This window comes from Ailuropoda melanoleuca, chromosome 2 (assembly GCF_002007445.2).
Source record: "Ailuropoda melanoleuca isolate Jingjing chromosome 2, ASM200744v2, whole genome shotgun sequence".
In the NCBI taxonomy this organism is placed as follows: Eukaryota; Metazoa; Chordata; class Mammalia; order Carnivora; family Ursidae; genus Ailuropoda; species Ailuropoda melanoleuca.
The window spans coordinates 155,860,489-155,876,246 of NC_048219.1; the positions used below are offsets into that span (position 1 = coordinate 155,860,489).

The 15,758-nt window shown below is 36.2% G+C and overlaps 1 protein-coding gene across 1 annotated transcript; it reads right to left on the reverse strand.

Annotated features, from left to right (window-relative positions):
• Positions 1-974: 974 nt before the first annotated feature.
• On the reverse strand, positions 975-15,735 carry ORMDL1 (ORMDL sphingolipid biosynthesis regulator 1). The gene is given in 5 exon segments (XM_034654852.1): positions 975-3,446; positions 7,030-7,049; positions 7,051-7,182; positions 12,810-12,990; positions 15,579-15,735. Coding segments are annotated over 4 exon segments (462 nt in total). The 5' UTR covers positions 12,984-12,990; positions 15,579-15,735; the 3' UTR covers positions 975-3,310.
• Between the last annotated feature and the right edge of the window lie 23 nt (positions 15,736-15,758).

Genomic DNA, 15,758 nt, shown 5'->3' on the forward strand with positions numbered 1-15,758 from the left:
AAACCCAGGTAATGTTTATTCAGTGCTACTGATAACAGTTTAAAAGCTAAACGGTTGAAGAGTTATGTAAAAAAAGGTTTAGATTCCAGCTTAGTGTAAAGTAAGTTATGAATTCCATTACAAAAATGCAGCCTTGTAAGTTTAAGTCCTCCTTTATTAGGAATAACACAGAAGTGAATGGAGGCATGATGATTAATGAAAATTCAAGGTAAAGTAAGGGGTTGAAATTATATAGCCTTTAAGGTCTTTTCCAACTCTTAATATCATATAACTCCATAAGGCTAATTCATACAGATATGAGTTAAGGAGATATTGTTATGCCCCTTAGGATCTTCATAGTTTAGTAGACCATAGTGCCATAAACCTAAAAAATATAGTTCTATGCGTAAGAAAAAAAGGGGGAGGCAGGTCAAAAAGACACAGAAGCCAACTAGGAAATTATTACTGGGAACTCTGACTTCCAATGGCCAAATCTGGAGAAGAATTTGAACAACAAATTAGTAATGATAATAATAAATTGTAAACCAAAGAATATCTCTAAGTCCAAAATAATATAATGATTGAAGAAATGGAGAAGGAAAAAAATCTTCTTTACAGAATTCCAATAAAGAAATGTAGAAGGAGGGGGTGGGAGGAAGGGTTAATGGGGTGATGTGTATTAAGGAGGGCACATGTGTGCACTGGGCATTACACATAACTAATGAATCACTGAACTCCTACTAACAATATACTATACAGTGGCTAACTGAACATAATTTAAAAAAATAAATAAATGTAGAAGGAAAAGGGAAGTAGAAAACCACCATGGAACTCCACAGTAATAACTGTTGCAGGGAAAATTCACCAATGAATGCCAAAATTAGTGGCACTTCTGAGTTCATGCATATTTAGAAACTGCCATTGTTTCCTGATTTGAAATTAGGAGCTATTATAGCACAGCAATTAGTTTTGCTCCAAATAATAGTCATTATACATTTTGTTTAAAAAAAAAGGGTTTTTTTTTATATTAAACGATACAAACTTGTGAAATTGGGACATTTCCATATTTAAGACAACCATTCACCCATGTGTTAAGACCAAAAAAGCATATCCCAAATTTGACCACTTCTCACCACTTCATCAGCCATTTTCCTAGTCTGAGCTACCTCTTGCCTATAGTAGTTTCCCTACTATGCTTCCTGCTTCCTATTCCTTTACACTTTATTCTCAACATTAGCCATTTAACCTTTAAAAAAAAAAATCAGACCCGTTTAATCTCTTATGTAAAACTATCAAATGGCTTTGTCAAGCTTAGAAGAAAATTTGCTTATTACCTTGGCCAATAGAGTCCTATATGATCTGACCCTTACCTACTTCTCTGACCTCATTTGTTACTATTCTCATTTTCCTTATTACTCCTTTCTAGTCCAAAAATCACCTTAGGAACATTAGGGAAGGCTTTCTGAGGTAGGCTTTCCTGACTTTTACCTGGCTAATTTTCTTTCCATGGCATTTATCACTGGAAAAATGAAATAATACGTTTTGAAATAATATGTTTTGACTCATTTATTATCTTTTCTCCAATTCGAATGTAAGCTTATAAGGGAAAAGATTTGGTTTGTCTTGCTTACAAACTATAGCCATAATACCTAAAACAATACCTACACCAGATGGGCCCTCAAATATCTATTGAATAAATACTTTTAAAACATTGAAGGGTGACAAATGGGGAAAAAAGCAGAAGGCCTGTATTAACAGAAGTAGATTTCTATCTCAAGTCTGTGCAAAAATTTAAGCCTCTAAAATGAAGAAAAGCAACATTTTTAACTACCTTAATTTTACAAATTCAGTTGCTTAAAAAACCCTGAAAAATAAATGTGATATTGCTGACTGAATTTGGAGATTATTTGCAATAATCTTACATGAAACAAAAGTTTTATTCAAGTATAGATTACTGGTTTAAAAATACATGGGAAAAGACAAACATACAAAAGCATTATTATACAACTGATTTCTAAACTCAATACTTCTGAAATACAAAACAATGATCATTACCCCAAAAGTCAGTTTATTAAAACAAATTGATTTTTCAGTTGGTCTATAACTCTTTTCACTCAGTTTTGTTTACAAATATTACTGGAGTTTTCAGTTTCATCCCATATCAGAACTTTGTTTTTGACGTGTTTCCTTCTCAAAGTAGTATGTAGTTATTTCTTGCAATTAATGTCAACTATAGCTTCTCTAAGTGACAAGAATTCAATATGGTTGCTGCTTTGGATATAGTTACCACTTTGGGTTAATCTACACTAAGACCCACGTATTGAAAGGCAAAACATTAATGGGCAAAATATGCGGGCTGAGAGCAGGGGGTGTAAGAAAAGACAATGTTTTCTTTTACTGAGGACCTGCTAAAGAAGACCCCATTATTTACTTTGGTACTACTACTGCAGAAGCAGTTTCTGCCAGACCACAGGCTGGCTAAATAGTTGTCCATTTTATGTTTCCTTTTCTAAATAATAGCAGAATTTAACAATTAGATTGATCAAATAAGCAGACAGCTTTAAATTATCATATATTTTACCTGTGTGAAATAAATTATTTTCTTAATTGGATTAGCAGCCTTGTGTCTGGAAAGGCAGCAAAACCCACTCTGCTCCAAAATTAGAAGGCTAATCAGAGGCTGTTGGTAAGATGCCCGGCTGTCTTCTATCACCACTCATGAAGGTGGACCTTCATGAACTCAGTAACTTAATAAATGTAAAAATGACCTCATCCATCAATATAATGTTGAGCCAGCAAAACCAAAAAAGTACAATCATATGGTAGGGATTGGCTTGTATAAAACAAGAGGGAAATATCCTCATATATAACACAAGAGGAACACATATGGTAATAAAAATGATCTATAATAAACTTGTAAAGAGGTGATTCTGGTTTACATGTATGTCTGCTTAAACTGACTGAATGATTGGAATTTTTCTTCTCCTAAAATAATGCCCACTCATTATAAGCTAATCTGGTCTCAGTGTCTTATAAATCTCTTATTTCCTTGGATTTATCTACTATACCCTCACTTTACAGCCTTTAACTTATAAGCTGGGCCTGCCCAGCCTGCCTAAAACCTCTTCAGAAAGATACCACATGCATTAAACAGAGGCATCTTCTAGTAAATATCTGCACTTCAAAACAGCATATGAAGAACCAGCAATTGGCCCTCCAATGTAAATACTTCTCATTTCACATTATCATGGAAACAGTGCAGTTTACTAATCATTCCTTCCTTACAGAAAACTTAGTAGCTGTAAAAATTTTTGTTCCATTTCAAAACATTTCAATACTTATTAATTCCAAAGATCCGAACACCATGTAGCTGTGGCATTTTAGGAATCAGCACACTCAGGAGAGAAGCTGTGTTTAGGATGAAGTGAGTTGGATCATACTTCGTATAGAAACTTGCCAGAAAATATCTGTGGAAATAAAAATTAAAAACATATGTAACATGCAAAATTCGTAAAAAATTTAAAGGTAAAAAAAGCCACTGAAACATAAATACCTAAAAGCAGAATCACTTTTGAGCACTAAAATAGGAGTCTTACAGTTTGGGGCCTAAATTAATTTGGGATTTAAAAATTTATTTAATGGAGGCATATATGCACATTTTGCATTTCTGCAATTATGTTAAATGCATTTAAAAGAATGTTTGCAGGGCGCCTGAGTGGTGCAGTCGGTTGAATGTTCAACTCTCAGTTTTGGCTCAGGTCATGATCTCAGTGTTGTGAGACTGAGCCCTGCACTGGACTCCGTGCTTAGCATGGAGCCTGCTTGGGATTCTCTCTCCCTCTCCTGCCCATGCTTTTTCTCTCTCTCCCTCTCTAAAATAAAGAAATAAATCTTAAAAAAAAAAAAAAAGAATGTGTTTGCTACTTAGCAACCTTTAAAGCATAAGTCTTTCAAACTAGGGTTCATAAAATTCTCTGAAATTTCACGTATAGTTTTGTATTTCTGTGTATGTTTCTGAAGAGAAGATCCAGATCCAAAGCATATTCTCAAAGGGTTTTGTGAGCCACCAAAAGGTTAAAAACTACGACAATGAAGTTATGAAAAATGGGGTATTAGTACAATTCCGTATCTTTGAAAGAAAGCAAATACTTGATTGCCCTTTTGATGTTCTCATTTCCATACTGTAGCTGAACAGGTCGACAACCAGTTTAACCGGAAAATTGAAAGACACTGTTGTAAAATTCCAACTACTTCGCTGTAATTGAACATATGTACATATTCAAAGACATTCAACATCTGAGAATTTGTTTTAACAAGCCTAAGCTACCTTTAGGACCATAAATCATCAAGTCAGAATTGTCTAGTTTTCCCCAAGGGTACATCAGAGTGCAGACACACCATCTGGCCACTGAGAGTATCCTAATATAGACAGGATGTAAAGACTAAAACATCATACTTTACTTGATCATAGCTACAAAGTTAGTCTGAATATGGGTGTTTACCTAATTAGTACTGTTAGAGCATACAGGAAAATATCCTAATAGCCCTTCCTCTAAGTACTGTCATTAATTTCTAATAAGGGGAGAAAAACATCTTGGGCAATATGATTAGAAAAGAAGAGCTATTTTCAGGTACGGCTAAAAACATCACAGAGAGCTGTATACATCATTTTCAGAATCATCTAAATTGAGGAATTCTGTAATTTTCCACCTATTTCAGAAATTACAATCAGAAAATGCTTCTTGAGAATAAACCATATTCTTCAACCTTTAGTCTAAACCCTTTCTTCCAACTTTCATACACTTTAAGACTGTTTTTATATTTCCTTCACTGAACAAAATAAGATACCACTTGCATTAGTAAGCTCATTTGATTTTCCATAATCATTATGGGCTTTATGTATAACCTGATACGTTGGAAAGAGTAAATCTTCTTGGAATAGCCTCTCATCATACTGTAGCATATGTCCCCCCTTTATGTCTTTTAATAAAAACTAACTTTATGTGTAAATTATATAAAAATTACTTGGCTCTTATAAAAACCTAGACAATCCTCCAAGGGGATGCAAAACCAAGGTGGGAATTGTGTAACTGCCAATTGCCAAATTTCCAGATGCCAAAGGGTATACTGGAAAGAGACCTGTATTAGAAGTTTAGGATTTCATCCGGGCTCTGGACTCTAACTAGCTGCAAAATCTGAAATAAGGTAATGCATTTGAGCCTGTTTCTTTATCTAAAAATCTGGGATAACACTGCATGCCTCACCTACCTGACAAATGATGATCAAATAAGAAAATGTGAAAGCACTCTGAAAAATATCAATGCTATATAGATGGCTTTAATGTTGTTTCTTGAGTTATATAAGGAATTTAATCACAGAATATTTGAAATCATACCTGTGGGTCAAAAATATGTTTTCAGAAATATGGATGTTGTACACAGGTACATCTTAGTTGACTATTTTGTGATAGCTCTTATTAAAACTTCAGTATAAATGTCAAGCTTTTTACATTCATTATAATGCAATCCTCAACATTTTATAGATGAGGAAACTGAGGCTTTCAAAGAAATGGCCAAAAGTCACGCTAGAAAGCAGTAGAGCTAAAATCCAAATTTAGGGCTGTTTGTATAACTATTATTCTTGTTATTGCACTTATCTTTGTTATATCATACAAGTCATTAATCTTTTGATGTTAATTTTATGTGGGGCTGGAACAAAAATTTTAAAAATTTCCTCAAAGTGCTATCAATATAGGAAAAAAGAAACCTATCACTTTATGATCAATGTATTCTTTTCATTTGAAAATGCCTTCCTTTTTCTGCACATTTATCTAAAATCTACCTTCCCTGAAGTCCCAGTTTAAGGAATCCTAATGCCTACAAGAAGTCTTTCCTGTTACTCCAGACTGCACTGATTTTATCAGGGATGCATTACTATATATAAGCTATGTGGTATATAGTGTTTGATTAAGATATATGTAAAGCATCCATTACATGCATGCAACTGTACTGAGCATGAAATTCAAAGCAATCTATGCACTTATAAATTCGTTGCACAAACAAATCATTTATAATAACAGATAATACAAAGTGGCATAAATAAGGGACATATAATAACTACTAAAGGAGTTCAAAACAGATCATTATTACTTAAGGTTGGGTGCTAAGGAAAAGACCTCATTGAGAAGGTAGGATTTAAATCTTGAAAGAAGGATAAATTAAGAAAGGAGAAGGTATTTCAGATAGGAGAAATGATTTGAACAAAGGCATAGAAATAGGACTACACATGAAGTATTCAAGAAATGCTGCTTAGAAGAGCTTGACCAGGTGGGAACTGGATGGGGGTAAATATTCACATAAAGGAAAAATGAGGTAGGAACCATTTTGTGAAGTGCCCTGATTATCAGGTAATAGGAGGTAATATAAGGTTAAATGCTTTACACATAGATATTATATCATTTATTTCTTATGGCATTATATTGAGCTATGTACTACTGGCTAGAATTTCATTTATGAGCAAACCAAGCAGGCTGAGTGATAAACACAGGATTCAACCCAGCTCTGTTCTACGATGAAAGCCTAACTTCTCTTGTGTATAAACTATACAGCAGTCTCTCTCAAGGAGTTTGAACATCTAAATTGTGTGTGTGTGTGGGGGGGGGGTGTAAGGTGGTCAATGAAATTCATCTGAAATCATCCAAATCCTTGTTTAGGGAGATTAATCTAATAGTGGAACATAGAATAAGATTATGCATTTAGCTTTCTTGTAAGCAACTTAAGCATATGAACTAGAGTATATTTGACCTGTATATCCTAGAATGTCTAAAGATACTGATGGGCACATTATATTGTTTCTATAGGTTACTGACTGAGGTAAAAATGGTATTATTACCAGCCTGTTAAAGATTTTGCCTGTATTTTTGCTCTGTGGTAGCTATTTACTGGTAGAGGTTTCAATAAATATTCTGTTTCTAATTGAAATTCAACCTAATAAAAGGACAACTCCCTCTTACCCAATCTTCTTCATACCTAAAAAATTTCCACCACTTACAGAATTATTGGAAAAATTGTGGAAAAACTTCCGTGAAGATGTAAACTGTACTCCATAGTCCAGTTGTTCCCAGTGAGTTAGGAGCCTTGCTTTACCCTGGTCAGGAGTTTCAAAAGGTGTTCCTTTTACTGCATGCAAAAATACATACATCCCCTGGAAAACAAGCAAGGGGATATATAATCAATATCAAATATAAAATTAGTACTTGTCAGTAAGCATAAAGATAGTTCCAGACTAATGACAGTATGGGTGATTGAACTTAACAGCTCAAATTTTAAGCTTTCATATTACTTGTGAAAGGCTGTGGCCAGTTTCTTCATAGTAAAATAAAACTTCCAGAGGCATATGAATATTATTTGGTGAAAACCAGTAAAAGATCAACTGAAAGTAACCTGTTTTCATGTCCTATTAAATTGAAAATTCACAAAAAGTAACATCAGGACCACTTTACATCGTTACATTTAGATCTTCTAATACCTTTCCTATTAGGAAACAGGATTATCATTTTTTAAAAAAAGATTAGTTTATTTGACAGAGAGAGAAAGCCAGAGAGCACAAGCAGGGGGAGTGGCAGAGGGAGAAGGAGAAGGCTCAGCAGGGAGCCCAAAGCGGGTCTCAATCTCAGTACCCTGGGATCATGACTTGAGCTGAAGGCAGTAGGTTAACCGACTGAGCCACCTAGGTGCCCAGGAAACAGGATTATCTTATCCCTGATGTATAGGAATGTTTAGTGTCCTATTAATAAATGTGATGATACTTATAAAATGATAAAAACATATAAATCTGTAAATAATAATAAAATTTCTACATTAGGGGAATGGTTTTGAAAATATTTAATATTAAGACTGTCTTTGTCTCAACAGTTCTTTTTTTTCTTTTTTTTTTAAAGATTTTATTTATTTATTTGACAGAGAGAGAGAGAAAGCCAGCAAGAGAGGGAACACAAGCAGGGGGAGTGGGAGAGGAAGAGCAGGCTCCCAGCAGAAGAGCCCGACGTGGGGCTCAATCCCATAACTCCAGGATCACGCCCTGAGCCGAAGGCAGACGCTTAACAACTGAGCCACGCAGGCACCCCTCAATAGTTCCCTTCTAACGTAACAAAGATGGTTATATAGTAGAAATAATGTTCAACTCAATTTGCTTTTAAAATCACCACTGTGCCCCAACATTGTTTCTTTTGAAGTTAGTTTTAAAAAGATTTATTTATTTATTTAAGGGGGACAGAGGGAGAGGGAGAAAAGCCAGATGTGGGGCTCGATCCCAGGACCTCGAAATCATGACCTGAGCCAAAATCAAGAGTCATGCTTAATCGATTAAGTCACCCGGGTGGCCCTGAAGTCAGTGTTTTTGAAAGTAAAAAACATTACTAAAATCCATTCTGTCTAGGGATATGTTTGAACATCTAATTTTGTGATTAGGAAAAAACCAATATATACTAGATTTTGTTTCCTTGAGTTATGATTCTATTTAGATCATTGGTAGTACTTCATTGCAGGATCACTGTCTGAGGCACCAGTAACAGAATATTCTTTTTTTTTTTTTTTTAAAGATTTTATTTATTTATTTGACAGAGATAGACAGCCAACGAGAGAGGGAACACAAGCAGGGAGAGTGGGAGAGGAAGAAGCAGTCTTCCCAGCAGAGCAGGGCCCGATGTGGGATCCCAGGACCCTGAGATCACACTGAGCTGAAGGCAGACACTAATGACTAAGCCACTCAAGCGCCCCAGTAACACAGTATTCTTGCCTAAATATTATCATCAAACAGTTTTTCCTCCTAGAAGTCACAATGAGGTGTCATTTTTGCTTCCTCAACTTTTAATAAATATATGGGAAAAAAAAGAAAAATTAGTGATTTGAAATTTTATATTATTAACTAGGTTAAGAGAGCCATTGTTTTCAAAGCTGAGTCTACTTTCTAGTTATTCCACTAGGCAATTCAAAAGTTGTTTAGTACAATAACACCTAAGCTATACAGAAATAGACTCATGTTCAATTAGATCTAACTCAAAAAGCATTTAATAAGTGGCTTATATGTACAGGACACAGGACATGTACGCATATATTAAATTGAGTAAGAAATGTCCACAGCCTTGAAAAAAACTCAATCTTCTAAAAGATGTTAAGAAAAAAAAATATGCATAAACAACTAAAATGTAGGACAGAAAGTGCTATCAAAGTTACAGAGTACACAGCCGATGCAGAAGAGGGAAAGGTCCTCTGTTGCTGAGGCAAAAGCTGCGATGCTACCTTGTCAACTGTCTCATTCTTGAAGGTTCAGCTCAAATGACAACTCCTCAGGGAAGCCTTCCTCATCAGTAGTAGCCTATGTGCTTGTATAAAATTTTATTGAAAATACTTTTATTTATAGCACAATATATTTTGTTAGAATTATTTACATGTTTGTTCTCCCATTAGCATGAATACCTCAGGAACAAGGGTATGTACACAGCAAGTGTTAGATATTAAGCCAAGATGACACTAAGCTAAGGAATGGTTATTCTGTAAGCACAAGGAAACCATTTTCACATGGGCTTTACAGGAGACAGTAAAATAGAATTTGTATGCTTTTAAATTCTGAGGAGTAGGGGACCCAAAAAAGTTAAGAATCTCTACTCTAACTAATGCATGTATTAGAATCATCAAAGAGAAAAACAATCCTCTCATTATTTCCTTCAAACTACATGCATCACCAGTGTTTAGAATATTCGAACAGAATATTTTATATATCCTTTTCAGTTAAACAGAATAAAACCTTACCTGACCATATAACTTCTATCCCATTATTTTTAATAGTTATTCTATAAAATTTAGTGATGGATGATTTAATACTCAAATCAAAAAAATTGGGGAAAAAGTATGTAGCTCATGGTTGGCTGTTAATATTTACTGGCTCAAAATGCAGAAAATTCTCATTCATTTTGAAAGCTAGGCTAAGAATTTTGTGAAATATTAATACCTCTAAAAGTGAACTATAGCACTGTAAAAATGAATAAAAACAATCACTGTAGATTTCTACTGTATGGTTCAGAAAGGCAAAGACCGTATTTTTTCTAACCACGGATAACAACCTTTAAAAGTGTTCAGTACGTATTTCATATTTTATCGGTTTAATGTAGTCTGTCTTCAAAAGAAACTTAAATTTGGAGTCATGTTAATTGCTACATCGATGGCTGGTAGTTAGGTTTTTAGTGTGGTGAACTAATAAGTCAGAAGTTCGCTTCCCTCAATTACCTATGCTTTGTTCACAGCCATATACTGTGCTTCAAAATCTCAGTCAACCAACTTGAAAACATCTGGGCAAGGGTAGGGGGTGACTTCTAAAATACATTTAATACATGTGCCATTGGAGAAGGGAAAATTATGTGACAATACAGACTAATTAATTCAGCAAACATTTACATAGGTCTTTAGAGATATGGGAAATAAAGAGGCAAATTCCTAATTATAAAACTATGATAAATACACTTAAAAGAATGCAGCATGGGAATTTTATAGCTTCCTGGAGGAGATATTTGAGTAGTTTTCCTGGACAAGTAGGAATCAGCCCAGCAGAGAAGGATGGAGGGAGAGTATTAAAACAGTGGAAAAAGAGCCTAAGCCAAAGCAAAAAGGTGACAACAAGATAATTTTCATTATTGTTAGAGCAATACTCATGTTTGGAGATGGGCTGGGATAAGATTGAGTCCTTTTCTTGCCTCTGTACTGTTATCAACTGGTCTTACATGCCACATAGGGAACTTGTTATTTTACTATGAATAAAGAATCACAGAAGGACTTAGAGCATGACTTGAAGATATATGCATTTTGAAAATAACTCTCTGTCAAGTTGGAATGGAGGACGGTAGAGGAACACCCAGGAGACCATTTGATCTACTGGAATAATCCACCTGAGAAAAAAGTAAGTGTACAAATTATAGCAAGGCCAGTGGGGATCAAGCTGAAAGACAGTAAAGGAGTAAAACAGGGCTCTGACTAAATGGATATGGAATACAGAGGAAAGGAGTTAATCTAAGACTAGAGTGACCATATATCTTCGATAGCATAAATGGTCCTGATTTACACCAATTTCCTTGGAGTAGTTATTACTAGAGCTCCCTTTTACAGTCAAAACAGTCTCAATTTGGATAATTCATTACACGAATCCCTTTGACATTCAGCTACCTGGCTTGACTTACGGGTAGACAGTGGTGCCTTTAGATTAGATCAGAAACAAAGCCAGAAGAACAGGTTGTGAGTGGTAAGGGACAGATCAGGACTGAGTTCAATTTATAATTGTTTGGATTAAGGTGCAAGGTGATCTGGCAATATTAAAATGAACATCATCATTCTACAGGTAGAAACTGAAAATACGGACAGATGAAGTAATCTTGATAGAATACACAGAATAAAAAGAGATGAAGAAAAGAACCTTGGGGACAGCAATATTTAGGAGAGGAAAACAGAAGGAACAATGTGTAAGAAACAGAAAAGGAAGAATCAGAAATATATCTAGGAAAAAGTGATCCCGTGGAAGCCAAAGGAAAGGAATTATAGTAAAAGGGATGTAACTCTTGTCAAATATTTCAGAGAAGTCACTACTTAAAAATAGCCCTATCAAAGTCTATCGCATAAAATGGACTAAATGGACATTCATTTATTTTTACCACCACATTATCCTTGTCCTTCTCCAATCAAATTCAAATACTCCTCGGAAGATAGGAAATAATATTAATTTTAAAAAATCTATTTCTCCTACATTTTCCTGTCTTAATGTTCCAAGTTCTTCATTTTCTAGATATCTTTAAACAAATACATAATTAATCTGGATTCAATTAAAAGTCTCAACTAATGGATTTCTCCCCTTTCATTCTGCTTTCATAGACTGTTAAAGACAAGAAAGGTCACTATCAGTTGTTTTTTTTTGAACAGACAATTTTCAGGGCTGCATAGTATGGTCAGTGGAATCAACCGAACCTCTGATACTTTGCAGAACTACCCTATAATACAGAAGAACCACAGTCAACATGAAAAAGCTAAGGCACCGTAAGATTCTCAATCATATAAGATATGATTAAGCTCAAAATTTCTATACTGAAGGAGAGTACATGTATACAATTTAGAAAGGATTCAAGTTTAACAAGATCTGAAATCAAAGATGGTTATTAGTCTCCAGTTAATCAAAAACCATAATTACTTCTGAAACATTCTGGTTAATCAATATATTACAGTAGCCTGAATTACAGTGTCTTATAATTTTTGCTAAAATGACCTACTATTTTCTCAATTCCATAAAACCATCAAGAGGAAAAAAAAAGGTCTTACTTAGAAAAAGGGCCCAATGTTTAAATATAAAGTACTAATAGAAAAAATATAATCCTATCCCAGATTAGAATTCTTCAAAATTGTCACATACATTAAAAATCTCTGAACTGTACACTTTTAAGTCAGTCAATTTTATATTATATATTATATAATTATGAATTACATCTCAATAAAGCTGTTAAACTAAATCATGTTTTCCTTCTTTATAGCATAAAGCTTTAAGCTTTTTAAAAATTGTTTAAATACACATAACATAAAATGTACCATCTTAACCAATTTAAAGTGTACAGTTCAGTGGTATAATATACATTCACATTGTTATGCAACCATCACCACCATCCATCTTTAGAACTCTTTCATCTTGCAAAACTGAAACCGTACCCATTAAATAGCAACTCCCTATTTCTTCCTCCCTCAGTGCCTGACAAGCACTAAACTTTAGGCTTATAAGTGCTTAGTATAAAGTGAAATTCTTACCAGATTATGTATAACATTTGTTAAGGTCCAAGCAACAGGAACACTGAAGAAGGGAATACTGAGTAGGACAATATGAAGCAAGCCAACTCCTAATGCATATGTCAGCCACATACCCCGGCTGTTCATAACACGGGTATTTGGATTCACCTCACTGTGGGCAACGCCAACATTCATGTTTGCTCTGTAAGAAAGCAGTGAAATGAATCAACAATGATAAAACCAGAAACCTAAACACTCTATTCTGACATGACAAAATAAGTTTTACTAGGATCATTTTTCTCTAGTTGTTCTGAAATAGAACAAACACATCCACCAAAATAGGCTATTTGCAGACACTAATGAAAGCAGTAATTCTTATCTGACTTCATGGTAAGACAAACAGGACTTATTTTTATGGTTCTTATTGAAAAAATAAATTAAAATCCCTTTCCTAAAGCTTGTCTTCTAGCAAGTTGGTTCTACTAAATGAAATAATGGACAGGAAAACTCAAACTGAAAGAGAAAACCCACACTTTCTTATATAATGAAACCAAAGTGAAAGCTCAGGAGCTAAATGTACCAAAAGAATAAACTAATATAAAAAAGGGCAAAGCTGCAGCATTATTTACAATAGCCAAGATGGAAGCAATCCAAGTGTTCATCCACATGTGAATGAATAAAGAAGATGTGGGGGGGGTGTGTGTGTATGCATATATATTTATAATAGAGTATTACTTAGCCATAAAAAGGAATGAAATCTTGTCATTTGCAACAACATGGATGGACCTAGAGGATATAATGCTAAGTGAAATAAGTCACAGAAAGACAAATACCGTATGATTTCACTTATATGTGGAATTTAAGAAACAAAACAAAGAAAAAAAGAGACTTTATGCCTGGGTGGCTTAGTGGGTTAAGGGTCTGCCTTCCGGGGCACCTGGGTGGCGCAGTCGTTAAGCGTCTGCCTTCGGCTCAGGGCGTGATCCCAGCGTTCTGGGATCCAGCCCCACGTCAGGCTCCTCCGCTGGGAGCCTGCTTCTTCCTCTCCCACTCCCCCTGCTCGTGTTCCCTCTCTCGCTGGCTGTCTCTCTGTCAAATAAATAAGTAAAATCTTAAAAAAAAAAAAAAAAAAAAAAAAAAGGGTCTGCCTTCCACTCAGGTCATGATCCCAGAGTCGTGGAATCGAGTCCCACAGCTGGCTTCCTGCTCAGCGGGGAGTCTGCTTCCCCCTCCCCAACCCTGCTCGTGATCTCTGTCTTTCTCTCTCTCAAATAAACAAATAAATACATCTTTAAAAAAAGAAAAGAAAAAAGACCAAAAAACACTCAAATACAGAGAACTGGTGGTGGTTGCCAGAGGGGAGGTTGGTAGGGGGAATAGGTGAAATAAATACCGGGGATTAAGAGTACACTTATCTTGATGAGCACTGAGAAATGTATAGAATTGTTAAATCATTATACTGTACACCTGATACTAATATAATAGTTTGTTAATTATACTTGAATTAAAGACAAAAAAAGGCAAAGTGGTTCCAGCCAGTCTATTCTGAGTACCCAGACTCTTAAACCTAATGTAACATTGTTTCCAAAGAGTAGTCAGGTTCAAATCACTTCTTTTTAAATACTGAACCTGGGAGGAACATAATGTGGCGAAAAATTTACATGGTCTAGGGATAAGGTTTGTTTCTTAATCTCATAATACAATAAGGTTAAAACAATGAGTCTTTCCTCCTTTAAAACGCCCCTAAAATTAGTTTTTTTCTTTCTAAGTTTTTCCCTTTATTGTATTCAAGATGAACACCAAAGGAAGAACAGGTATTAGTTCCCAGTTATTTTAGCGCTGACGTTTCCTTGGTTCTAAGAATCCCTCGAACAAAATATAGCTGTCCTGAAGAATACCTATCATCCTGGTAAAAACCAACCAATGAGACTGAAAGGGAAGGGGGCATGGTTAGAGTACATTTGGAACACGTCTGATTTAGAAGTACACGAACCTTTTCTATTAAAAGAGGAATTTCTCATAAACCCATTCAACAAGTGTTTCTGGAGTAAAATGTCGCATTCTCTGTCCAAAACATCTACGGAACACCCAACAAGGCTTACGGTGATGAAAGCTGGTTACACTAACGACGCAAAAGTCTCAAATTTACGTGTGTAAATATTTCTTCTCACCTAAGTATCTATTTTACATCAGACATTATTTTCATAAGCTATAGGTTATAAGTAGATGCCACAACTCAAGATACTTTTCCCACTTTCCACAGGATGGAAAGAAAAAAAAATAAAGCTCCAAAGTGGCTTACAATTTATATCTGAGCTGGGAGGCAAAGCGGGCGTGGTATTGACCCTACCCGAGGAGTCTACCGCGCCACTTAGGACTAGCAAACAAGGACTTCCGACTGTGAAGAGCCTCTCGGCTCTGCCTGTGCGAGCGCCTCGAGGAGGGCGACCCGTCCTCTTGGGGACTTCCTCGCCAGCCAGAAAACCACGGGCAGCCCCTACCCTGAAAGCTGGAGCGCACGGCCAGGGGAAGCTCAGCAAAAGCCGCTGCCGCAGCGCCTCCCCCACTCGCCCCTTTCCTCTCGGAGCTGCACATCCCACCAGTACCAAGAGCAAGACGACGAGGATTTGGGGGCAAGCCCCGGGGGCCACTTGGTCCGCACGGGCAGACCCGGAACGCCGCGGACGAAGCCGTAGTCCGCTTTTCCCCCCAAGCCTACCCTGGCCCGCCAACGGCGCCTTACCGACGCAGACAGCAGCACAGCCCCTATAGTCGTTCATAACCACTCACCCGCCGCCACACTCCCGGCGGCCAGCTCGGAACAAAACCGACTCCGCGGCTACGGTGTCTCTCCAAGGCCGAATGCCTATGATCAGCCTCAGAACAGCGCAGCGCAGCTTGCGGAAGCGTTCAGTACCTAACGCGCCGCCATGGGATTGGCTGCGGGCAGCGCCAGTCCCACGTTCCCCG